Below are 26,822 nucleotides of genomic sequence, written 5' to 3' on the forward strand. Positions count from 1 at the left end.
TGTTGGGTCTGTGGTTGCGTGTTGTTTAAGAAGTGGTTTTCCGTTCTGCTGTTCATGGGCAGGGCAATGTTCAAGACGGAGCTGCTCTTCAATAAAAGAAAATCTAAATGGTCCTGCAGGCACAAATCTGTCAGTGCTGCTCTCTCATGTGACGGGGCAGCGGTAGGAAGAGGGCAGGGTTGCTACATAGGTGCCCTCCAGATGTTATGGACTACAGTTCCCATCATCCCCTCCCAGCATGATGCTGGAGGGCATCTGGAGGGCTGCGAGTTTGACACCTGTGCTACAGACTGTTGAAGTGTTTGGCGCAGAATTAAACTGGCTGGGGTTGTTCTGGAAGTGCTTTCCCTGTTGCCCTGTGAGACGGCTAGGAGGTGGTAGTATGGTTCATCAGTTGGATACTACATTCCAATACCAGGAACTTGCGTAGGAATGCCTCTGTGGTCACAAAACTCATTCTGCGGTGGCAGGAAATAGCTCGCCCTTCCAGTCTGCTCTCGCTCAGGAAGTTGGTCAAATGCGGTGGGTTGCTGGACTTAAGTCGTGAGTTTGGAAATCAGGGAATTATCTATATAATGATAATTGAGCCTCAGGGACAGATATTCGAACAGTTTCTGAAATTGGCCTGTGTAGCATCTGCTACTTATTCTGAAAAGGAAGCGGCATCTTCCTTTTGGAATGGCAAGGTACGTAGCAAAACAAACTGCAAAGATTGTCATGCCCTTACATAAAGCAGTGGCGCGACTGCACTTGGAGTACTGTGTTCAGTTCTGTTCGCCGCATCTCAAAACCGCTACATCACGCTGGCTCTCACTGAGGAGTGTCAAACCAAGACAAAAAAGACTTCAGCTGTGATAGAAGACAACTGATGCATATCCCTGGGTCAAGGGAGAACCGTGGTCTTGGGGCCACAACTGAGAAGGCCCTCCTTTTGTTCGCTACACATCTAACCCCAGAATGTGAGAACTCCAGAAGGAGGGTCTTCAAAAATGACTTTAGTGGTTGAGTGGGCTTGGATGGGTGTAGGGGCCCTTAATGTATACTGACCCCAAACCATATGGGGCTTTAAAGACCAGCACCTTGAACTCAAGACTTGAGTGATATCCTCCCTATATCCTACTCCAGTGAGCATCTTGGAGGCAGCGTTCTATACCAGCTGAACCCTTTTCAAGGGCAGCTCTGCATAGAGCACATCTAATCTAGACGTTACCAGGACATGTAGCACAGTGACCGGATCTCTCTGCCCAGGGAAGACTGCAACTGGTTAATCAGTCAGAACTGGTAAAAGGCATTCCTGACGTCAGCTGCCACCTACTTACTCAATAGTAGGCCTGGCTCTAGGAGCACCCTCAAGCTACACTGGTACCTTTTGCCTTGCCTTAACTTCCCACAGCCACAGTTCACCCTGCTGCCAAGGGGCTTTTAAAAAGAATCCGCGGTTGCAAAATAACAGAACCCGTTGTTGTGAATTTTCAGCTTTCACCTTAAATCCCCCCCCCCCCTCGAAGTTGGAAATACAGAGCAACTAGCTCAACAATAAATTGTTAAAACGCTTCTGCCATACCTCAATAGCAATTCTCTCTTCTTTTTTTTTTTAAAGAAAAGCCTTCCAGGGATAGTGTGGAATGGTGGCTGTTGGTTGCTGAGGCAAGGAGAGTGCATGGAAATCTGTTGCTGTTGTGCGCTTTTAACAGCAACAAGAGCTACATGGCATTTCTGTATGCAGAAGCAGAATAGGTGATTGTACTTGCAGCAGCTGTTGGTGGCCACCATGGTGTAGTGGTTAAGAGCAGGTGGATCCTAATCTGGAGAACCGGGTTTGATTCCCCACTCCTTCACCTGAGTGGCAGAGGCTTATCTGGTGAACCAGATGTGTTTCAGCACTCCTACATTCCTGCTGGGTGACCTTGGGCTAGTCACAGTTCTCTCAGAACTCTCTCAGCCCCACCTACCTCACAAGGTGTGTGTTGGGGAGAGAGGAAGGGAAAGGAGCTTGTAAGCCACCTTGAGTCTCCTTACAGGAGAGAAAGGTGGGGTATAAATCCAAACTCCTCTTCCTCCTCCCCCCTCTCTCCTGGGTGCCACAGGTGACTTACTTACCTGGCATTTGTGGCACACTTGAGGTTGAGCGGGTGTGGCTCAGAAGTCTGATTCCCCCACCTCAACTTCAGCGATCCCTCACCATCAATATTGCCGAAGATTCTTTCACTTGTTCTAGGATGCACAGCTATGTCCGTTCAGGGTGCTGAGCAGCCCTGCTGGAGCTCCTTGTTGTCTACACAAAGCAAGAGCATTCATTAAAACAGTGGCTGTCAACTTTTTGGTGCAGTGACCCACAAGTCCAAATGTACTTGGCGCAGTGACCCACTTAAACAACAGAGCAGTCAACAAAACTGCAAAAACTTGGCACCCGCTTTCACGAGCTTTGCAATCCACAGGTTGGGAAATGCTGCTTTAAAAGACACCTGTTGTTCCCTGCGGGTCGAGGCCAGTCATAAGGGACAAACGTACTGTTTGGCGAAGCTTGTCTTTTCCTGATCTTCTCACGAAGGAGCTCTGCTTTCCCAGGAGCATAGTTGGCTGACAGACGGCTGGCACAGAGTCAGGCTGGCATTCCCGCCTGACTTTGACAGCGCTGTATCGCTGCCCTGTTGGTGTACCAGAAGCGAAGCTGCACCGGGGCGTGACTGTTCGTGCACACTCTAATGCTTGACCCCTAATGACCCCGTGTCTCCTCTGCAATAAATTCCTTTCTGCTTTTACTGATTTGTGATCTGCACTGTATTGGTTGACCTGTGTGTATTTCATTAATTCAGTTAATTTTTATGCCGTCTTCCTTTCTGAGTTTCAAGGTGGATTACAACAGGAACAGTGATAGATGTACAAGAATTGGAGAACCTTCTTTTTTATTGAAAAAATTAGAAGAAAACTTGGTTACATAGAAGAATGACATGTGGAGCTTACTTAAATATATGAGCATATTAAACTTTCATCGTTTAGTTTCTTGTTGTTTCAGACCTCGATCTACGCAATCCCAAGAGAGATTCCATTTCTTCCTATATTCTGTAGTTAATTTACAGTGCCTCAGAGATTTCAACTTTGCCGTTGTTGCACATTCTGTTAGTCTATTCAGGAGTCTGCAACCTGCGGCTCTCCAGATGTTCATGGACTACAACTCCCAACAGCCCCTGCCAGCATGGCCAATTGGCCATGCTGGCAGGGGCTGATGGGAGTTGTAGTCCATGAACATCTAGAGAGCCACAGGTTGCAGACCCTATCCATTCTGTAGGATCCAGAGGTTGTTCTGATTTCCATCTTGCTGTAAGTGCAACTCTGCCATTACCATATACTTAAACAACTCATTGTAAACTTTTAGTACAGTAATTGGCAGAATATTCAACGTATTTTCTGGATCTAATTCAAACTTAACTTTTGTGATTTTTTGCATTTTATCATGAAGCTTAACCTGATATTTTCTTGCTTTTTTTACATATCCACCTCATATGGGAAAAGTTGCTCTTCTGTTTTGGCATTTTCAACATTTACCAATATGAGCCTTATTAATTTTAGCAATATTTTTTTCTGTAATGTACCATTTAAACCATTTTATACCAAAAATTAGAGCATGTTCTTAAAAACACAGTATACTTACAGGAAATAAAAAATGATTACAAGAACAAAGCTGTGAAACCCTCTTCGCATACAGTAAATAAGGTTTTGTCTTGATGGTTTTGGAAAAATCATTCTGTTGCAAATGGATATGATGCTTTTGTGCCTTTTAAAATCACAAGCTTGCATGGGAAATACTTGTTATGTATTGTTGAAGGCTTTCACGGCTGGATTTAACTGGTTGTGGTGGGTTTTCCGGGCTGTGTGGCCGTGGTCTGATAGATCTTGTTCCTAACATTTCGCCTGCATCTGTGGCTGGCATCTTCAGTGGTGTATCACAGAGAGAAGTGTGTTGTTCCTAACATTTCGCCTGCATCTGTGGCTGGCATCTTCAGAGGTGTATCACAGAGAGAAGTGTGTTGCCGGCCACAGATGCAGGCGAAATGTTAGGAACAAGATCTGTCAGACCACGAGCACGCAGCCCGGAAAGCCCACAACAACCAATCCTGGTTCTACTTAGGTGAACTGTGGCTGGAACGTGTTTAGGGCTGCAGCTCTGTCTTGAGTGGCTTCTTATCTGTCATCTCTTTGTTCTTCCTCTAGGCGGGTTCCTGGAAACATGATTGCTCATCAGTCTTGATCTTGCAGCTCAGCAACGACTCCTCCTCCAACCATGTCAAGCTCAGGCTACCCTCCTAACCAAGGAGCGTTTAGCACAGAACAGAACCGTTACCCAACACATTCGGTCCAGTATACGTTCCCTGGCAGCCGACACCAACAGGCAAGTGGCAGGTGATCTGGGGGAGCCTTGATGGATCTGCGTGGATCACACTCTTCTCTGCAGAAAAGCCAGTTTTGTCTCTTTGTCAACCAATCAAGCGTGATCAAGAAATTTAATCTTGGGTGGGGCTGGTGTGGACAGAAGCGGAAGTGATTCTTGGCGGTTCCCATTGCAGGATACAGTTATCTTCATCTGTTAGCATGATGGTGAAAAAAATGCTCCTGAAAACAAGGAAAAAACCAACCACACAAAGGCTGCTGCGACAAATACCTATAATAAAGAATAAGAGTCAAGAGGAAAGAACACAAGTCAGTGAGCACACAATAACTAGACATCACGCATCAAGCAGAAAAAACATAAGACAGGATTTTATTAAAGGCAGCCCGTTCTTGGATAAATAATTGCACTGCCGATAAAGCAGTCTTGGAACTGCAAAAAGGGGAAGACAACCCGGATCATCCCGTCGTACGTTTTTGTCTGCTTGATGCGTGCTATCTTGTCATTGTGTGCTCATTGACAAATGTTTTCTGTTGACTCTTATTCTTTATTCTAAGTATTTGATGCAGTAGCCTTTGTGTGGTTGTTTTTTTTCTGTGGTTTTGGGGGGGGGGGGGAAATGCTCCCCACATCTTGACAGGCATGTTTAGGGTCCACTGTCCTGCAGGCTGTCTGGGGGAAAGGAGTCTATATCTCCCATTCATTCCAATGGACTACTTGCGGTGCAGTTGGCAGTGCAGGCAAATCTCTCTTCTTCTCTACCATCTGCCATAACGGTTGATATTTTGCTGATTTTATACATGTGACTGCTTCTTCCTTGCAACTATCTTCCAGATCAGCTGGAAGTGGAAACTTTGAACGGCTGCAAATTTGTCTGCAGCCAACAGTGAAAAAGATCTGCATGGGGCAGTCAATTTAAAATTGTTGCCTGGTGGGTTTTGACCAATCAAAGACTGGTATATGTAGTAATTTGGGAGATACTGGGTTTTGTATGTGTACACATAAGGGTTTTTTTTTTAAGTTCAGGGAAATGCATACAGTTAGTATCAACAACTTGGGGGGGTTGCAAGTAATTTTTACTAGATATCAAGACATCCCCCCCACTTCCAAGCATCGCACAATCTTTCTTCCAAAGAAGATAAAGAACGTACCTAATTTAAGAATAAGTTCTTACAGGTTGGGACCTGCAATAAAACCTTTTGATTAAAAAGAAAATGTTTAGCTCACTCCTCATGTCCTACTTGAATTCAGTTGTAAAGTGACAATGGATGATGAAGTGTGGGTTACAGGGTTAGGGCGAGCAAGTTTAAAATAATCTGTCATCTTTTGTGATGGATCCCTGCTTAACAGTGAGGTTTTAAAGTTGCCCCACAATTTTTGGAGCAGGGAATTGCAAGGTGGCTCTTTAAACCCTGAAATGCTAAAATCCAGCTCTGCAGTGACACTGACCTGTGCAGGTTGGTGGTTAGTGAGGAGCAAAGACCTCTTTTGCCCCCAAACTCTACACCCATAGGGCAGCTTCTCTATTGGACTGAATTCCAGTGCTCTGGAATTTAAAGAACTAAGTTTCTGTTCCTGGCTTCAGAAGTAGAAACTTAGTTTTATTTTGGGGGGGTGGGGGTGAAGAAGGGGGCAGTTTGTATTGCATCTGCCCCCCCATACCCTCAAATGGGCAACTTTTCTCAATCTTCCACTCAGTCAGGCACTATATAGAAGCCCACACACACACACACCCCCTGCAACGGGCAACTTTTCTCAGCCTTCCACTCAGCCTGGCTCCATATAGAAGGACTCCTTGATGTTCAGTGTTCATGGGTTTCTGTTGCCTTGGGGTAGTGAATTTGGGGAACTCCTGAGTCTGCAAAATCATGCATGGTCCTTGTTTCTGCCCCATATTGCAGATTTAGCTGTCCACATGGGACCCTACATGGGCTGCTCGCTGTAGTGGTGATGTGGCTTTTTCTCTGTGGCTTGAGCCCAGAGGAAGGAGTTGTTCTCAGGAGCTCTTTGGTGAAGGAGAAGCCCTTCTTTGGGATCCTCAATTGAAAGATAACTTCCAGTTTAGTTTTTTTTTGTCTTTACATCTCAAACATTCTGTCTCTGCTGTTTCCAGGAGTTTGCTGTGCCTGATTTTCGCACTTCTCACTTGGAAGTCAGTCAAGCCACCCAGTTTCTACAGCAGCAGCAGCAACTCCGGCGGAGGCCTTCCTTGCTTTCCGAATTTCACCCTGGATCAGATAGGTGGGTGTTTGTTTTTATTAAAGTACTAGCAGGGCACCTGTGCTTCGCTATGCATACTTCATCACAGCTTTTCTATGAATTTTGGGGTGACATTCAGCATATTTTGGGGTGACATGCAGCATATTTCCTCACATGCAGCATATTCAAAATACTCAGTTTTACTCGAGTTATTACACATTTACTGTTGAACTCTGGCCATCTGCGTGAACATTCTAAAGGTGACAGTTAAAAACCTGCTTGCCAAGCTTTGGGGTGACGTGCAGCATATTTCCTCACAGCCTGTCTGTGGACTGACGGGTTGGTTTTCGCATCTTTTTCAGCAGCTTCCTGTAGTCTTTTTCTAACCGAATCTGTAAATCGCTTTCTGTGTTTAATCCCTCTCCTCCCTTTAGCTGTTTCAACAGAAGGAGCAGGTTTGTATGCGGTGAGGAGGTCGGTGATAGAATCCAGTTGGGCCACCATTGACTCAATTGTGCTTGTTGTTTGGTGGGCATTATCAGAACTTGTTGATTCGACACATGGAAGTAGAGCGTCAAAGTGCCCTTCATTAAAATCTCCTGTGAAATGAATCATTTTTATTCCCCGTACTGCATCCTTTAGCTTGGCAAGCAGGTTTTAACTGTCACCTTTAGAATGTTCGCGCAGATGGCCAGAGTTCAACAGTAATGCAGATGGCCAGAGTTCAACAGTAAATGTGTAATAACTCGAGTAAAACTGAATATTTTGAAAAAATCCTTTCTTAGTGAGCACCTAAACCACATAATGAACCGGTGTGCCAAATTTCAGCTTTGTGGGTTCGGTGGTTTTTGAGTTCTTTTGATGAGTCAGTCAGTGAGTCAGTCAGTGGTATTTTGCGTTTATAGATATTGATGTAACAATTCAAGTGATTTTTGTGCAGGACTGGGTGTACTTAGTGAATGTGCTACACAGGTGCATAAACTAGCATTTGGCCTCTGTGAGGATCTCAACTTCACTATTCTTTTTACAAGCGAGTTTCTAGTGAAGATGCCTTTATAAGTGCCTATGAAATCTCAGGGGCATGGCTTGGTAAGATTTCCAGAAGGCATCAATGTTCAACAAGGGGTAGTGGCATAAATCATGCAATGTTTTCCAGAGTTCATTGGTTTTTCGCCTCTCCCTGTGACTTAGTTCTCATTGAAGTGTTTGAACTGTGTTTGGGCTTATGTGAGCCAGTGTGGTGTAGTGTTGCTGTGTTGGGCTAAGCCTCGGAAGACCCACGTTCAAGCCCCCACTCCACATGAAACGTCCATCTTGGCCTGCAGCTCGTCAGTTTCCCTCTCACTGATCTACACCACAGGATTGTTGTGAGGTTAAAATGGAGGTGGAAGAATCTTGTATGCCAGCCGGAGCTTCTGGGAGGAAGTGCAAAATGAATTGAAAGGGGAGGAAATGAAATCAATAATGTGACATCACGATCCGAGATGGAAGAAGTTAAAGCCTAGGATGGGGTGGCCAACTTATGGTGCTCCAGATGTTCATGGACTACAATTCCCATCTGACAGGGGCTGATGGGAATTGTAGTCTATGAACATCTGGAGCACCATAGGTTGGCCACCCCTGGCCTAGGAGCTGCATGTTAATTTGACAGTCTGGACCCAATCTAAACTGTTCTGAATCTATGTTAATCTCCATTAGCATCAGTGATTTACAGTCAATAATGGTGTGTGCCTCAGTTGTTTGGCAAGATGAGCTGCTGATGGCCGTGTAAGCTTAATGTGATTAATTAACGGCTAGGAAAATGTGAGGTTTTTTCCTTATGAGTTATTGTTGGAAGGATTAGCATTGAAAGGTCAAATGGCTGAAATTTTCTGCCTTTTGGTTAGTTTGCAGAAGGTATAAAAAAGTACGTGGGAAAATATATCAGACAACACATTCAACAACAGGAATGAGACTTGATCTGGGAAAATGTCTCCAGGAATGTCATAAATAAATCTACAAAGAAAAGTTTCTTTAAGTGCAGATGAAATGGAATTTAGCCCCCTTGAGGTTGAAATGTATTCATGGTTTAAATCTTCTTAATGGAGACTTAATGCATCTGTTCTGGAAATACTCATTATACCACTAGGGAGATTTAAATGGATAAGACTTTACAGCATATAAAATGCCATTGGATCCTAAGGTCCGCTTGATAAGTTTTTTAAAAAAACTTTAAATTGATGTAGAATTCCATGTCATTAACTGCAAGAAGGAGGAATGAAACAAATTGTTGGAGGTCAAAGGATCTGCCCTAGATGATGGAGTGGTACAGGAGAACTTGGAACGTGTTATTCTTGACAACAGTTCCTTATTATAAAACAGTCAGAAACGGATCTTGATCTGATAGGCTTACTAGAAATTAGACTTTGTCATTAGAACACTGGAGTGATAATTTTTGTGTTTTACACAAAACACAAGTGGTGGTGGAAAGTGCCATGAAGTGACAACCGACTTTTGGTGACTGTAGAATTTTCAGGGCAGCAGACATTCAGAACTGAGTTGCCTGCTTCTGGGTAGCAACCCTGTACTTACTTGGTGGTATTCCTTCCAAATACAAAGGGTAAATAAAACAGAAAAATTGGTATAGTACTGTCAAATCAGACCCTAAAAAGCAACGCAAACTATACCATAGGCTCCAAATAGTTTTAGGTAACAGTGCAAAGATGTAGTGCCACGTTATGTACGTGCCACGTGAGTGCATCTTGCATGTTTGTTTAAAAGTGTTTGACAAAATAAGCCCATAAGATCAGACCAACATGAACAGCAGCTGCCATGGTGACTTTGAAAGCAAAACTGGAAACAATTTTCACTGAAACAACAACTGAGGTCATTAAAAAGTGTTTCCAGTGTCCTGGTCCTGTCACAGTCACTGGAAAGGGTGAGGAGCCTTCTGCTCTTATTGCTCACATTTCTTGTGTGTGAGTCTGTGTGTGTGAAGCGCTGGCAAGTCGCTTCCAAGTTACGGTGACCCTATGAATGTATGTTTGTATTTGTATTTTGATTTATACCCTGCCCTATACCTGTAGGGCTCAGGGCTGCTAACAACATAGCAAAACAATATGCATTAAAACAGAATAAATACTAATAGAATACATAAGGAAACAAATTACAGATGTCGGCTTAAACACATCAAGCCTAACAGTTTACCGGTAACAATAACAGCAGCACTACATCAATGCCTATCAATACTAAATCCATGTTATCAATACATTAACAAGATATCATTAACAGTGTATCAGTGTTCTCCAAAATATCCTGTTAACAACCTTGCTCAGGTCTTGCAAACTGAAAAGCCTTGAATGAGTCTCCTGTTGAGTTTCCTCTTTTCCTTCTGCCTTTAACTTTTCCTAGGATTATTTTTTTTCAGCGTCTCTTTGTCTTCTAGTAATGTGTCCAAAGTACAGCTGCCTAAGTTTAATTGTTTTAGCTTCTAGGGAGAATTCAGACTTGATTTGACCTAGAACCCATTGATTTGTGTTTTTGATGGTCTACGGCTCTACGGCATTCAACTCCCAACACCATATTTCAAAGGAATCTATTTTCTCCCTGTCATCTTTCTTCACTGTCCAACTTTCATTGTCACATTTCTTAGGCCCCAGGAAAGGAGGTCGGGCTATGAGCCACAGTTTCATCCTGGCCCGTCACAAGGTGATCATGACTCTCTGGAGTCAAAAAGGCCGCGTCTGGACCAAGTTTCTGATACCCCCTTCCAGCGGGTCGGTGCTTCTTCAGTCCTGCCCTTGGTCCACCCATTGCAAGAGGGGTTACGTTCAGCAGACCTAAAGAAGGTAAAGTGATCTTTTTTTAAAAAAAAACAAAACTAAGCCAATGGTGGCTTGCTATTTGAAGGTTGACTCTGCACCTAGATTGGGGGTCTGCAACCTGCGGCTCTCCAGATGTTCATGGACTACAATTCCCATCAGCCTCTGCCAGCATGGCCAATTGGTTGATGGGATTTGTAGTCCATGAACATCTGGAGAGCCGCAGGTTGCAGACCCCTGACCTAGATGGTTTATTGAGGGCAGAATGGGGCCAGGGAATCAAACTTCAGTGTGTCCACTTGTGGGTGGGATTTGTGACCTTGGAACGTCCACATCATTGGGGTGTGTTGGAGCATCTATCAGAATACGCCCAAATATAGCTTAGAGGGGGGAATCACTGATGAAGTATATGTTTTGCATAGGATTAAGTCTCAATCATCAGGCAAGTAACAAGGTAAAAACAAGGTTTATTTATGCAGCTTCCACAGTAATACAGGAACTGAGCAGGCAGGAACTGTGCATGCACTCTCTTAAATATAACATTCTCAGCTGATGTCACCCTCACAACTACCGACACCTCAGTAGCTTAGTACACAACACATAGGTTCAACTCTTCTGTCTTCCAATGGTTGATAAGATTTCAAGTCCGCTGAAACCCCTGGTCAATGGCTTTCTAACAAAGCTCACATTTTGAACTGAGTAATGACTGAAAGGCTGGCAAAATTGGCTGAATCCATTGACTTGCTGTCTAATGTGTAATGATGTAGGTAAAGGCCCTTTGCTTCTGGAGCAAACAGCAACTGTCTATATTCCCTGTCCTATTCGTGTCCCTCCAGCTAATGGGAATGAGGTACGCAGCTGAAATGCTCCGGCCATTCCTGGTGTGGGCAGAGTCCTTTGCATTTGTGACCCCATGCTGGTGATTCAGGGTCAGATATGAGGTTCCTGGGAATGAAAGTGAGGCTCCTGGGCCTCCCACCCCCAAAATCACAGGGCATTGCCCAACCTGGAATTGGCAGCCCTACCTGACAAGCCTCTTCCTGATCTTGGACACAAAGAGAAAGCTAGTGTGAGAGGCCCAGACTGAAAGGGTATGAGAGGTGTCTGGTCCTGTTTCTAGGTAGGAAGGAAAGAAGAAAAATGTTATGAGCGGCCCAATGGTGTGTCTGTAAAGTGCAGTAAAGCGGCAGCTAATTCACGGTGACCCTGTCAGCGGGTTTTCAAGGCAAGTGAGTACCCGAGGTGGTTTGCCATTGCCTTCCATGTCAGAGCTATCCTTGGTGGCCTCCCTTCCAAGTATTGCTGTTGATCAGCAAATAACAATTTATTGTCGAAGGCTTTCACGGCTGGAATCACTAGGGTGTTGTGGGTTTTCCATGTTCCAGTAGCATTTTCTCCTGATGTTTCGCCTGCATCTGTGGCTGGCATCTTCAGGGGATCCTCTGAAGATGCCAGCCACAGATGCAGGCAAAATGTCAGGAGAAAATGCTCTTGGAACACGGCCATACAACCCGGAAAACCCACAACACCCTAAATAACAATCTGCTGGTGGTCTCTGGCCTGAAAAACATCTGGCTGGCCACAACCAGAACCAAAGCATTTTTGGGGCCTGGTGGACCAATTTGTCAGGTGAGACCCGGGCCCTGCAGGACCTGATGCCGTTCCAGAAGGCCTGTAAGATGGAGCTGCTCCACCAGGCTTACGTTTGAGGCAGCAACGATGTTCCCTCAAATGGCCTCCCTTTCTTCTTCTTTTTTGGTCCATCTCTCCCCCTCCTGCCGTGTTGTTCTGGGGATAGGATTCTAATGCTAAATATTTATTGCCATCTGGATTTTAGTATTAATTTATTGAAATTTGTGATAGTTTGAACCTTCTGTTTAATTATATTTTTGTTGAAATTATATTATCGATTGTTGGGAACCACACTGAGCCTACAAGGGGAGGGGCTTTCTGTCAATATAATAAATAAATCCCTAAGATCTCAAGGGCTAATGATTGTGCCTGAAGGTAGAGTGGTAGGAAGATCTGGATGCTCAGTTTATTGGCCTCAATTCTCCACTGGTAAGGGCAGAAGTTCAACAGCCCTCTTAATCACATCATGACTAGATCAGAAAGAGCCTGAAGACATATTGCCGGTTAAGCACGAGAGAATGATGAGCAACAGGTTGCTCCATGGAGCCTTACTAGCATTAGCAGTGAGTTGCTTAACGTTCAGCCGGGTGCTTGGTGTGTTTAGTTGGCAATTTCTCACCCACTCTTTGTAATACCAGGATTCAGCTTTTGGAGGCAAGCATGACGGGCCGCCATCACCCATGTCAGGTCAGCCGTGTGGAGACGACCAGAACGCTTCTCCTTCCAAGCTGTCGAAGGAAGAGCTGATCCAGAGCATGGATCGGGTGGACAGGGAGATCGCCAAAGTAGAACAGCAGATCCTCAAGCTGAAGAAGAAGCAAGTAAGTTGGTGTGGACTAGGGATGTCTGGGTGTGCCTTTCAGCTAAGCACAGGTGTCAGACTCGCGGCCCTCCAGATGTTATGGATTACAGTTCCCATTATCCCCTGCCAGCATCATGCTGGCAGGGGATGATGGGAACTGTAGTCCACCACATCTGGAGGGCCGTGAGTTTGACACCTATCAGTTAGGGTCTGTTGTGGGGAAGGGAGAAAGACTGAACTGTCCAGGGATTGTGTCAGAATTTGAAGAGCAAGTCCTCTGTGAAGGTCTGCTCTCAGCAGGTGGCCTGAGGCAAAAGAGATGGGCAGAAATCGGAAAGGGCTTCTTGTGACCGAAAGAGTCTGGTTGAACAAGAAAAAGAGTTTGGATTTATATCTCCCCTTTCTCTCCTGTAAGGAGACTCAAAGGGGCTTACAATCGCCTTGCCCTTCCACCCCTACCCCCCCTAGCCAACACCCTGTGAGTTAGATGGGGCTGAGAGAGCTCCGAAGAACTGTGACTAGGCCAAGGTTACCCAGCTAGCATGTGTTGGAGTGCACAAACTAATCTGGTTCACCAGATAAGCCTCCACAGCTCAAGTGGCAGAGCGGGGAATCAAACCCGGTTCCCCAGATTAGAGTGCACCTGCTCTTAACCACTACATCATGCTAGCTGGATAGACTGGGGATCTGGCTCAGACTTTTGTGCAGAAGTTGATGGCAGGCAGAGTGGGTGTGCAGATACGCAGCCTTGTGGCTCCTCTCCCGTCATCCATTCTGCTGTTTTGCCACTGCCTGCTGCGTAGCTCCAAGGCCTGCTGCAAATCTGTCATCCTGCAGACCGCAGACATTTTCATACAGTGCATATGTTTTCTGTTTGCAACATATATGGTGTAGGCATTGCAATAGAATGTGAGCTGAGTAGCAGCATGAGATTGGCTATCCTGGATCAATGGACTCCTGGGAGGATTCTTCTCTATGGGTCTAGACCAGGGGTGTCGAACTCTGACGCCCCAGATGTTCATGGACTATGATTCCCATCAGTCCCTGCCAGCATGGCCAATGCTGGCAGGGGCTGATGGGAATCGTAGTCTATGAACATCTGGGGAGCCAGAGTTGGACACCCCTGGTCTATATGCAGTCTTGAAGTACCTTGTGGTTCTTTCCTTCAGTTGATATGTCTTGGATATACAGAAAGCATCTAAGCCTTGCAGTGTTTGCTAGGGAGTCTGCTGCCCACAATTGTATTCTGCAGATGTGCAGTATATTTCAGATGAGGATCCAAGAGGCTCATGGTGGGGTGGGGTGGGGGGAATGCCATACACCCCTCCCCTTGCTTTGTTGGCTGCCTGCCTGCCGAGCCACTACCAGTGACTGCTTGGTTCATGGAGTGAGGGCTTTCCCCTCTGCCTGCCTGCAGATCTTGCTCTATCCATCCCACAGCCAGTCCCAACGAGGATGCTGCATTACGTTGTTTGCACAACAACAATGTTCCAGGCTTAGTGCCGGATTTAACCGCTTCTTCTTTTAGACGGGAGGGGCGGGCTTTTCATGTTTCAGTTAGCCTGGGGATCCCCCAGGTCTGCAGAAGATTACCTCCTCTCTAAACCTGCCTCAGATATTTGAATACATTGATCTGCACGTGGTCTGAGCTCAGCACTTATCAGACGGTCCCTATTCCATTGTGCCCTGTTTTGTGCTAACTCTTCTTCCAAAGTTGTTGGAGGGCGAGATGGCCGAGCTCTGATGTGATAGAATGGACTGTACCACTTCAGATTGTGGGTGGGAGAGTGCCTTCTGGAATGCTTTGGAATGCCAATAGATAACTGGCACATCAAGGGGAGAAATATTTCTCCCTGCCATGCTGGCTTCTGTTAGCAAGGAGTATTAGATGCGAAACTGAAATCTTCCACTTGTAGCTTTGACTGGTGCGGTTCCTTCTTCCTCCTCAGAGCTCTGCCACTTTCTTCTCCTACATGTCTGAAACAGGCTTTAGATTGGGAAAAGTCAGGTAACCTCAGAAGGGAAGGGGAGAGTATATTATTTATAATGGTCAAGGGGTAGGTCTCTATAGCAGTCCTGGCTCTTACTTTGTAGCTACCAGAAGCTGAATAGGTTATGCAAAACAAGCAGTTTAGCATACAGGATGCTTAACACCAGTCACAGGATCCAGCTTATGGAGTGGAAGTTCCCTTCTTAATGCAGTTCCCTCCTTAATGCAGAATTATTGTATATATTTTAGGCTTCCCAGAAATGTGTTCCTGTTTGTGAATGGCACAGCGGGTCACTCTTAAATCTTGCTTGGTCATGCTTTGCAAATTGCTTGTCGTAGCAAACTGTTGCTCCAGATACTGGCTTTATCTCTGGTGATTCGTTACCTGCAAGAGTAACACGGTATGGATGGCTGATTTTTCCTCCTCTCCTTTTCTCCCCACCCCCTTGTCTCCCTAGCAACAACTCGAAGAAGAAGCTGCTAAACCCCCAGAGCCAGAGAGGCCTGTCTCCCCTCCTCCTGTGGAACAGAAACATCGCAGTATTGTCCAGATTATTTATGATGAGAATCGGGTAAAGCTTGATTTTTAAAGTCTTGCTATTTTAATGCTGTGTGTACATTGGCCCTTTGCTCTCCTCTGTGTCTACAACAGAATGTGTGTCATCTTAGGGCTTTGACGCTTGCCACAAGCCGGGTAGACCGAGAGCCAGGTGTGTTCCTTCACCTGCCTGCCCAACAGAAGGGAGTATTGATTGGTTAGAGACCTTAGGGGGTGTGCCTCATTTGGCCCCCCCTTGCCGTTTTCAGTGTCAGTTGGTCGTGGTTTTTTGCTTTGTAGCATTTTCCCTCAACCAACTTGCTCTTGGCTTTCAACAGACAGTGCCCTGACTCTGGGTGGCACCTAGTTGGGAGTGGCTGAGGCCTCAACCCCCACCCTGAACAAATCCAGTTTCCAGATAAATGGAATCAGCCTGCCTTGTCAGGTTAGACTGCACCTTAATAGTGTTGTATGTTGTGGGGTGGCTTGTATTAGCTGGTCTCTTCTTGCTCTACTGAGAACCAGGGGGCATTCATTGAAAATGCTCGGGGGAAGAATTAGGACTAATAAAAGGAAACACTTCTTCACACAACGTGTGATTGGTGTTTGGAATATGCTGCCACAGGAGGTGGTGATGGCCACTCACCTGGATAGCTTTAAAAAGGGCTTGGACAGATTTATGGAGAAGTCGATCTATGGCTACCAATCTTGATCCTCCTTGATCTCAGATTGCAAATGCCTTAGCAGACCAGGTGCTCAGGAGCAGCAGGAGCAGCAGCAGGCCCTTGCTTTCACATCCTGCACGTGAGCTCCCAAAGGCACCTGGTGGGCCACTGCGAGTAGCAGAGTGCTGGACTAGATGGATTCTGGTCTGATCCAGCAGGCTAGTTCTTATGTTCTTATGAGATGCCTGCATCCTGCAGCAGTTGGCATTGGCTCAGAGGCTCAGTAGCTCCAAGGGAGCGGGGGGCGTGGCGGGGGGCGTTCCGGGCAGGATATCACCAGTGCACCAGGCGCTTTCCCCCCTTGCTACGCCTCTGCATTGGCTGCTGATTTCAGTTCCTTCAGATCTAGGCTTTTGTTTAGATACAGGATAGTTTCACCTCCTTGTGGCCTTGAAGGAAGTTGTTGAGAACACATGGCCAGCAACTGGTGAAATCTTGGAAGCTGTCAGGCCCTTAAGCAGCACTCCTTGCGGTCAGGGACATATTACTTTGTCCCTTGTCTGCGAGATGAGCTTATCTGTTGGGGTTCATAGAATTTATACAGGGTGCCAAACTTTGAATTACTATTTTTCTGTCAAGTCTCCTGCTTTCAACTTGCTTGGGTTGCGTAAGAGTCCGTCCCCCTGTTTCCCTCCCCCCGGGGTGGGGGGGGAACCTAGCTGGCAAATTTGAGAAGCGTTGTGCTTCTGTTCTTGGCATCTGACTGTTTATGTGTTTCAAACTATTGCCATGTGGTGTCCGCAGGCCAGGCAAGCAAAAAAGAAATATTGTGATTCTCTTACAAGACTGGCCTGGAATAGGAACTGGTTTGAGGCCCCATTCCGTGCATCCGATTTATTGCCCATGTGCATCTTCTATTTTAAGCAAGGCTGTTTAAAAGACTTTATTTGTTTGTTTTGAACATACAGTGTAAGAACTGATGAGTGGTGAAGTCTTTTCAACTGGAGGAGGGGGAGACAGACCTGTCTGGCTGTGTGGGGCTTAGTGGCTACTTCTTCGAGGCATTAAGAGAAACTCCCCTTCCTATATTTTTTTTTTGGGGGGGGGGGGGAGTTGCAGGGATCCTCTTTGCCAGTCTTGCTAACCTCCTGCATTCCCTTGTCTGAAGCCCAGCTGCTTCGCTGCACTCAGGAATCCTGTACCTGGCTGAGGAATCTGAGATTAGGTCCAGTGGGTTTAAACTGGGGAAGGGCAGTTCTGGGTGAATGGCTCAGAGCAGCTAGAGGCGAGGCTGTCGAAGGGCACAGAAGCCCAGACACCGCGGAGCTGAGTGGGGTACATTTTCCTAGGCTGTCTTCATTCTAATTTCTGATTGCAAGGAAGAGGAAGAGTTTTCACTGTTTCAAACCATGTGTCTGAGTGAGGCCCTGCTGTCCACATCTTGTTTCCAAGTAGCTGCCTGGATATTTGCTGGTTGCTTACAAGCAGAGTGTTGTTGGTCCTCCAGCATTGAAGTGTAGTGCTTTGGAACATGCAGCATCCATTTAGTTCTCATGGGCGATGACTGTCTATCGAACTGGCCTACTCTCTCTACAAGTGATGTAAGCCAGTGACTGTCACTACATCCATGGGCTGCAAGTGCTGTATACTGAGTATTTGTCTTTGCAGAATGCATTTTCTTTAGTCTGCCCCCAAAACACTGACCGATTCCATTGGTCAGCCCTGGGTTTTAGTGAGAGAGAGAGAAAACTTATCTCTGTATCTCATGCCTAATTTTATAAGCTTACCATGTGTTTCCTTCCTCCCCTTCCAGTTTTCTTTCATTTTTCATCTGAGAAACCACAATCCCTTTCTTTACTTCCAATTCAGAACCGCCTGGCAGATAGAATTTAGAGATTTCGCCCCAGTGGGCATCACTGTACATAAATGCTGAATGTCGTTGGCTGGTGTTGCCTGCACCCAAATTTGGAGATGCCTCTGTGAGGTGTTAATGGTTTGCTAAAGCTTTCACTATCCTGAGTAGTTTTCTTTTGTTGACAAACTTGGCTGCTTCGTCATCAAGGCCTTGCATGATAAGCTGCACAGAATAGAGACCCATTTCTCCTTAGTATCACATCATATGGCATTATAAATTAATTTATATTGCCCTAACAATTATTATAATGGTTATTATTATAGCTGTTATAATAATTTATCATCATCTATGTTTGATATCACAACTGCCAGTTTTTTAGCTGGTTGTTGGCCTTTCATTGCAATTTGACCCTCACCCAGAGGCCTAGGAAGTTATAATGGATCGGCAAAGTATTCATGCGGATCCCTTCTGAATCTGACCGATGTTAATTTTGTCAATTTGAAGATGTTTCAAGTGCTGCCCTAGTGTTTTTGGGATGGTGCCCAGCGTGCCGATTACCACTGGGACGGCCTCAGCTGCTTTGTGCCATAGACGCTGAAGCTCGATTTTCAAATCATGGTATTTAGTGACCTTCTCATGTTCTTTTTCAATGACCCTACTGTCACTGTGACGATGATGGTCACTTTCTTGTCCTCGATCACTGTGATCTCTGGTATATTATGTGTCAACAGTTTGTTCGTTTGGATTCATTTGAATTTTTGAAGTCCTACAGGATCTTGACCTTCTCATTTTCCAAGACTTTCTCTGGACAATATTCCCACCAGTTTTAGCTGTTCTTATGTTGCAATTGTTATAATAATTATTATAATAACTATTATTATAATGAGATGCAAAGGATGGGGCTGGGTAACTGTTGCAGTGGAGAGGTATGTGAGTGAGAGACCCCAAAGTAGACACTTGGCAGGCTGCGGAGGTGGGGGGCGGGTGGGCGGGGGGCGGTTAGGAATATTACTGAGTTTTGCAGCCCTGCTATTTAATCTCAAACATTCCCTTTTCATGTATTGTCAAAGGCTTACACGACCGGAATCACTGGGGTGCTGTGTGTTTTCCGGGCTGTATGGCCGTGTTTTAGTAGCATTTTCTCCTGATGCTTCGCCTGCATCTGTGGCTGAAATCTTCAGAGGATCTCTGAAGATGCCAACTACAGGCGCAGACGAAACGTCAGGAAGAAATGCTACTAAAACACGGCCATACAGCCTGGAAACCCCACAACACTCCATTCCCTTTTCATGTCTCCATTCTACGTGTCTAATCCCTGAGCCTTTATTTTCATATCAGTTCCTGCTTCCTTGTGCCAGTTGTTGGCCTGCAAAATAAAATTCTATCTATTCTCACCCTGCCTACGTAGCTCCACTCCCCCTTGTGCATTATTTATTTTAATAATAATAATAATAATAATAATAATAATAATAATAATAATAATAATAATAATAATAATAATAATAATAATAATAATAATAATAATAATAATAATAATTCAATTTAATAGACCCCCTACCCCTGAAGGGCTCAGGGCGGGTCACAAAACAATCAAACACTTAAATACATCAAATAGTTTCAATTAAAACAATAAATAAATTAAACATTAAAATACTAGCAGCAGTAATCTTCCACAATTAAAACAAGTAGATGATGTCCGGCATTAACCCCCCGGGAGGGGACTGGCCGATATTCAATCAGCAGATGTCATATGGAGCTGTAAAGAGCAACAAAGAAGGGCGGAATCAGCGGCCAGCCTCACCAAAGGCCCGGTGGAACAGCTCGGTTTTACAGGCCCTGCGGAACTCCCCAAAGTCCCGCAGGGCCCTAACAGATGGAGGAAGAGCGTTCCACCAGGCAGGGGCCAGGGCCATAAAAGCCCTGGCCCGGGTAGAGGCCAGCTGCATCATGGAGGGACAAGGGACCACCAGTAAATTCGCCTCTGCCGAATGGAGAGGTCGACTCAGGACATATGGGGTAAGGCGGTCCCGCAGGTATGAGGGCCCCAGGCCGTAAAGGGCCTTAAAGGTCAATACCAACACCTTGAAGACAATCTGGAACTCCACTGGGAGTTGATGCTTAAGTGTTGAAAGGAACCTGTGAATCAAGAATGATGCTTAAGTGTTGAAAGGAACCTGTGGATCAAGAATGCCAGCCATTCAAACTAGCAAAACAAAATGCCCTGCAAAAGAAAACAGAAAAGACAGATGTAGTCTGTGAGTCCCTGTGGATGGAGAGGTTCAGGGCAGACACTGGGGCTGCAGCTCTTCTGACCTGCAGAAACATAGCACTGAAAGAGATCTTAGGGCACTTGGATCTTTTTAGCCTAACTATGGAGGTCATAGGCTTGAAATGTTCAAGCTGATAAGGTGACTCAAGCTTCTGGCTTGTTGTATGTCTCTGTTGGAAGCAGGTTCAGAAAAAATGTCTGACTTTGCTAAAGATCTGCTCTGCCCGGTTCGGGCAGTTAGGTGCATTTTCTGCCAAGTACCATGGCTGAAGTTCTAGCTCAGGGGTCTGCAACCTGCGGCTCTCCAGATGTTCATTTATAAGTTTGGACCGCTGCATTTTAACTTGTATAAATTTTAGTATTTTATTCTATTATCCACTTGTATGTATTATGTTGTTAACCACCCTGAGCCCTTTGGGGGAGGGCGGTATAAAAGTGGAATGAATAAATAAATAAATAAATAAACTACATTTCCCATCAGCCCTGCCATCATGGCCAATTGACCATGCTGGCAGGGGCTGATGGGAATTGTAGTCTGGAGAGCCGCAGGTTGCAGACCCCTGTTCTAGCTTAATGCAGCTTTTGCCAGTCTTGGGAAGCAGAGGGGAGGGACCCAAAAAACACTTGCTTTGTAGTCCTGAACAGGAAACATAACTGTAGGATACTCAGACATTCATAGAAGGGAAATGCAAATAAATGCACCTGTCTGTGTGCTTGGGACGTGACAGGGACAGCACATTCGTTCCCATTCCTGCACTGTGTGTGTCAGCCAAGCACATCAATACACTATGTGCTTGTGTGTGCGTGTGCATGTGTGTTTCAGACATATTTTCACACTCATGTGAAAATTTTCTGCATTCAGTTTCAGACATATTTTCACACCCGTGTGAACTAGAAGCTTTCTCCCTCTGTTAGGCTTGTTGTTGTAAACAAACAAAAATGGTGTGATCCCATCTGCAAGCCCTTTGCTTGTGACACGTGTGTGCATTTGCACTTTGACACTTGTGTAAGAGAGCGATTGCCTTGCCGCTTGGTCAAAGGAGGCGGTGAGGTCAGTTTGGATAACTTTGGAATTGAAAGGTCAGCTGTTTTTGGAGGAGAGTTTTTGGCCAGAAGAAGAGAGCTTAAAGTTCAGTCTCCGGGGCTGTTTAGAAACCAAACAAATTGCGCGGTCTAGATCCGTGTTCTCAAATAATCACCCGAATGTGCAAAAGAAGCAGCATTTTTAAAAAGTTCATTTTTCCCCTTCTCTTTTAATAGTCTTTACAGAGATGTTAAAATTTGGGAATATGGAAATATTTGGTTGGGGGAATAGAAGAATTACAAAGATTCCGCAGGGCCTGCAAAACGAACCTGTTAGTTAATAGATCCTAACCAGCTGTGTCATGATCAGGAAAAACTGCCAAACAATAAAGGTATCATGTTGTCAAAGGCTTTTACAGCCAGAATCAACTGGCTGTAGTGGGTTTTCAGAACTAAGTGGCCATGGTCTCGTAGTTTTTGATCCTAACGTTTTCGCCCGCATCTGTGGCTGACATCTGTGGCCACAGAGAGAAATGCATCTCCCCATGACATGCCTCTGAAGATGCCAGCCATAGATGTGGGTGAAACATTAGAAGCAAAAACTACCAGACCACGGCCACACAGTCCGGAAAACTCACAACAGCCAGAACTGATACCTGGATGCAAAGAACGATTCCAGATTTAGCACTTGCAAAACCATTTAAAAAGGCAACAACAGTAAAAACTAATCTTAAGTGTGCCATAAAAACTAGCGGTGAAAAATGAGTCATAACATACTAAAATGAGTGCATAAAACTTCACGTTAAGATTGGCACTTGAAAGATACCATTGTAGGTGCCTTGTGAGCCTCTGGGGGAAGGTTATTAGCTGTTGGCCCTGATGGCTAAATGGGACTCCCATTTTCAGAGGCAGGATATCTCTGCATCCTAGTCGCTGTAAGGCTTTGGTCTCTGTGACCCTGCTCGTGGGCTTTCCGAGTGGCAGTCTGGTTGGCTTGCTCTGTGAATCAAATTTGTATTTAATTGTATTTATTGTTTTATGTGAATGTACACCGCCCTGAGCCCTCCGGGGGTAGTGCGGTCTAGAAGTGGAATAAAATAAATAGATAGACAGACAGACAGACAAAGCAGGCCTTTGGTCTGATCTAGGTGAAGTCTCTTGATGGTCTCTTCACCACTTTGCTCCTCAAGATCTGATCTGTGTAAGATTTTCCCGAGAATTTCACAGGTAAACGTCGTTAGTACCAAGGGAGAGTATCCTGAGACGTAAGCTTGGCTGGAACCTGGGGGACTCTATGACTTAAAATACCCCCTTGGAAATGTGATCCTTAAAAAAAGGAGGAAGGGTGCAGACCCTGACGATTTCGTTTATTCTCTGGCTACCTTGTCCTTTTGCAGAAAAAAGCTGAGGAAGCTCATCGGATCTTTGAAGGCCTCGGTCCCAAAGTTGAACTGGTAAGCAGCCCTGTGACAGTCTTCTTGGTGTTTTTCCCTCTTAGCTGGCTGTAGATCTTCCTTTTAAGGGGCAACGCAGAATCTGTGTATTTCCTCCCCCCCCCCTCCCCGGGTCAGTGTGTCTTGGTTCTGCTGACTTCATATAAGTCACCTCTGGCCATTGCTTTTTAAGAGAAAAGCTGCCGTGCTTGCAGGTAGACCGGACTATTTCTATGTGGGGCTGCCTTTGAATGTTTGGAAGCTTTGGCAGGCACATGATAGACCACTAAGCCTACTGACTTGAGTAGGGGGATCTTAGGTCTACTTCAGCAGTTCCGTACGGAGCAGCAGTGGCATACAGCAGGTGTACTCTAATCTGGAAGAACGGGGTTTGATTCCCCGCTCTGCCGCTTGAGCTGTAGAGGCTTATCTGGGGAATTCAGATTAGCCTGTGCACTCCAAAACACGCCAGCTGGGTGACCTTGGGCTAGTCACAGTTCTTCAGAGCTCTCTCAGCCCCACCTACCTCACAGAGTGTTTGTTGTGGGGGGGGGGAAGGGAAATGAGTTTGTAAGCCCCTTTGAATCTCCTTACAGGAAAGGGGGGATATAAATCCAGCTGTTCTTCTTCCTTGACTTTCATGCTTTTTTGATGGTTTGGTTTGTGATAATTGTGTTGGTTATTTGCTAACCATGTGGTTATTTGCTTGGAAGAAAAGACAGAACATGTGTATTTCTTAATAAATACAAATATTTCTTAATAACCTGAAATCTGAGGGACTAGCCTGTTCCCACAAGTGCCACTGTTATCAGAAGCCCTAAATATGAAGCTCTTCCTTGAAGTTAGATCTTGTCATGCTGAAATCTGGGTTCCTCAGCAGGATCCGCTGCTGTTGTAGACTAGCTCCCCAAGGAGGCTCACTCGATCCCAAACACAGACACTGGTTGTAACGTTTCATTTCCCTTGGCTGTTTAACAGTTTGGATTTGGGCACTGAGCATTAACGTTCCTACCGTGTTTTTTATAATGATTGTTTTGTTTGGATTCTCTTTTTAGCAAATTTATTTTAACCTTTAATTTTGTACACAGTGTGCAGGTTTTTTGGAAATGTGGCGCAAGTGCTGTGGTAGAATTGTCTCCTTTGTAGGCCAAAGGTCCCCGTCTCACTCCCGAGCATTGCCAACAAATAGACGGGCTGGGAAAGATCCAACAGAGCCCTGCCAGTCATCTTGATGGAACTGAGCTAGATGAACCAATACTCGGACATGGGAATAGCTAGTGTCCTATAGGAAAGGTCCATGGCTCAGTGTGTTTAGAATGGAGAAAGTCCCAGAGATATTTTCCTCCATGGTATCATTTTTTTTGGAAAGTTTAAAGCCATGAGGGAAAATATTTTGGGGGGGGCGGGGGGGGAAGGGAGGAAAAAATGAAATGCGGAAGGAATATACACAATACTTACTTTGTATTGTTGAAGACTTTCATGGCTGGAATCACTAGGATTAAAGGGAGCAGCAGTGGTGTAGTGGCTAAGAGCAGGTGCATTCTGATCTGAAGGAACCGGGTTTGATTCCCAGCTCTGCCGCTTGAGTTGTGGAGGCTTACCTGGGGAATTCAGATTAGCCTGTGCACTCCAACACACGCCAGCTGGGTGACCTTGGGGTAGTCACAGCTGTTCGGAGCTCTCTCAGCCCCACCCACCTCACAGGGTGTTTGTTGTGAGGGGGGAAAGGAAAGGAGATTGTTAGCCCCTTTGAGTCTCCCTTCAGGAGAGAAAGAGGGGATATAAATCCAAACTCTTTTTCTTGTTCAACCAGACTCTTTCAGTCACAAGAAGCCCTTTCCGACTTCTGCCCATCTCTTTTGCCTCAGGCCACCTGCTGAGAGCAGACCTTCACAGAGGACTTGCTCTTCAAATTCTGACACAATCCCTGAACAGTTCAGTCTTTCTCCCATCCCCACAACAGACCCTAACTACTACTACTACCACTACCACCACCACCACTACCACCACCACCACTACCTTCTTCTTCTTCTTCTTCTTCTTCTTCTTCTTCTTCTTCTTCTTCTTCTTCTTCTTCTTCTTCTTCTTCTTCTTCTTCTTCTTCTTCTTCTTCTTCTTCTTCCTCCTCCTCCTCCTCCTCCTCCTCCTCCTCCTCCTCCTCCTCCTCCTCCTCCTCCTCTTCTTCTTCTTCTTCTTCTTCTTCTTCTTCTTCTTCTTCTTCTTCTTCTTCTTCTTCTTCTTCTTCTTCTTCTTCTTCTTCTTCTTTTTTCTTCTTCTTCTTCCTCCTCCTCCTCCTCCTCTTCTTCTTCTTCTTCCTCCTCCTCTTCTTCTTCCTCCTCCTCCTCCTCCTCCTCTTCTCCTTCTTCCTCTTCTTCTTCCTCCTCTTCTTCCTCCTCCTCTTTTTCTTCTTCCTCCTCTTCTTCCTCCTCTTCTTCCTCTTCCTCTTCTTGTTGTGTGTTTTTTGGACTGTATGGTCGTGTTCCAGTAGTACTTTCTCTTTCTGCCTGCAGGCATCAAAACATCAGGAGAAAATACTACTGGAACACGACCATACAGCCCGAAAAGCACACGACATCCTAATACTTACTTTCTTACTAAATGTGTTTATTTTATAGCTTTTAACAACATGGCAGCATATAAACTGTTGTGTGGCCTTTAAAATTATAAACGCTTTATAGTCTTCTACAAGTAAAAGTTGCAAACACACGGAACAGGAGAGAGAACGGAAAACTGTTGCTCCCTGTCCTATCTTAGTGTGATCATCTTAATTTTTTGCTAGCAGGAATGTAAGAAAAAACCAGAAATGACAACTGAAAGACAAATGTTATAGCAAAGAGAAGGATGTGTTTGGTCAGAAATGGTCTCAGTCACAGTATATGAGGCTGTTGGCTTATAGGTGTATAGGTTAAATTTTCTAACGCTGAAACACTGAACTCGTAATATCTTATCAAAACTTGTGGCATATTAATAATTGCCAGCATTATTCACATTTGAACTTGTTGTTGAAATGTGTATGCTTACAGTATGTATAGAAATTCTTATGATCTGCTGCTGTAGATAGATTACACAGTTTTAGGTGCAGGTGCACGCTTCGGGTGAGTAAGAGCTTAAGGGATTTCACTCTTTCCAGAAGGAGGGAAGTTTCATAAGTTTTTTTCAGTATTCCTCCAAATTTCCTTTGGAAAAATTTCCTCCCGAGCCTTCATAAGTCCTAGGAACAATCCTCGCCACTTCCCATTCAAGGATTTTGGGTAGGAAGTGCCACAGCTAGCTGGAAAAGACAAAACTGAGCTGGATTAAGCAGCCTAATTGCATAGTAGTGTCAGGCCAACGTGAATGCAGTAAATACAAATAAAACATCTTTCTATTCCACAGCCACTTTATAATCAGCCATCAGATACGAAGGTGTACCATGAAAACATCAAAACGTAAGTTCTGCGCTTTGTGTCATTTTACCTTTTTGAGAAACCTGTTTTCCTGTTTTGAGATTGCTTGAGATTCAAAGTGCTCTCTGCAGGTAAACGGTTTCAGTTTCGGAAGGTGTGTGTACACAGACAGCTTTTGGCATTTCCTTTCCATCCCCTCCCCCTTAAATCCTCAAGTGATTTTGTAAATTCTGAAGGCTTTTAAAAAGCTGCTCAGGGATTGGTTGTAACAGTTAGAGGGAAGTTGCTTGGGTTTTGTGGGAGCTGACGAATCAGTTGTGTTACAGAGCTTATTAGAACAGTTTGGGGGACCTTACTAAGATAGGCTGACCAGACGTCCCGCTTTTTGCGGGACAGTCCCGCCTTCACACAATTTGTTCCGCGCCCCGCGGGTTATTTCCATTGTCCCGTATTTCCATTGTCCCGATTTTTGGGAGGCTTCCGCACTGCCTTCTGGGGCGCAAGGCAGTGACGACGACAGCCTCCCGATGCCACTAATGCGCCGCATGCTTACGCGACCTTCTGAAGAGCACTGCCGTGCCGCCCTGTCATCAGGAGGCAGGAAAGCGAAAGCAGTGCCCCAGAAGGCCATGCGCTCCCTCGCGACTCTTTCTTGTGGCGTAAAACGTAACCCATACCCGATCCCGGTTCACAAAGGTGACCATCTGGTCACCTTATACTAAGAATAAAACTATTTTTAAAAAATGAACAAAATGGATTTTGTGCTACACATGTTTAAAGGACTTATTCTGCATGCTGTTTAAGAACCGAGGTTGCCAGTAGCTATAGTGGTCCGTAGAAAAA

At 45.2% G+C, this 26,822-nt stretch overlaps 1 protein-coding gene across 1 annotated transcript in view; it reads left to right on the forward strand.

Annotated features, from left to right (window-relative positions):
• NCOR1 (nuclear receptor corepressor 1) overlaps positions 1-26,822 on the forward strand; it is a 154,224-nt gene that overhangs the window by 17,541 nt on the left and 109,861 nt on the right. Inside the window, 7 exon segments of the mRNA XM_048518672.1 lie at positions 4,213-4,390; positions 6,501-6,628; positions 10,218-10,413; positions 12,657-12,839; positions 15,269-15,382; positions 22,558-22,614; positions 25,969-26,021. Of these exon segments, the coding sequence (XP_048374629.1) occupies positions 4,283-4,390; positions 6,501-6,628; positions 10,218-10,413; positions 12,657-12,839; positions 15,269-15,382; positions 22,558-22,614; positions 25,969-26,021 (839 nt within the window). The 5' untranslated portion in view covers positions 4,213-4,282.

Source organism: Sphaerodactylus townsendi, linkage group LG16, assembly GCF_021028975.2.
Source record: "Sphaerodactylus townsendi isolate TG3544 linkage group LG16, MPM_Stown_v2.3, whole genome shotgun sequence".
NCBI lineage: Eukaryota > Metazoa > Chordata > Lepidosauria > Squamata > Sphaerodactylidae > Sphaerodactylus > Sphaerodactylus townsendi.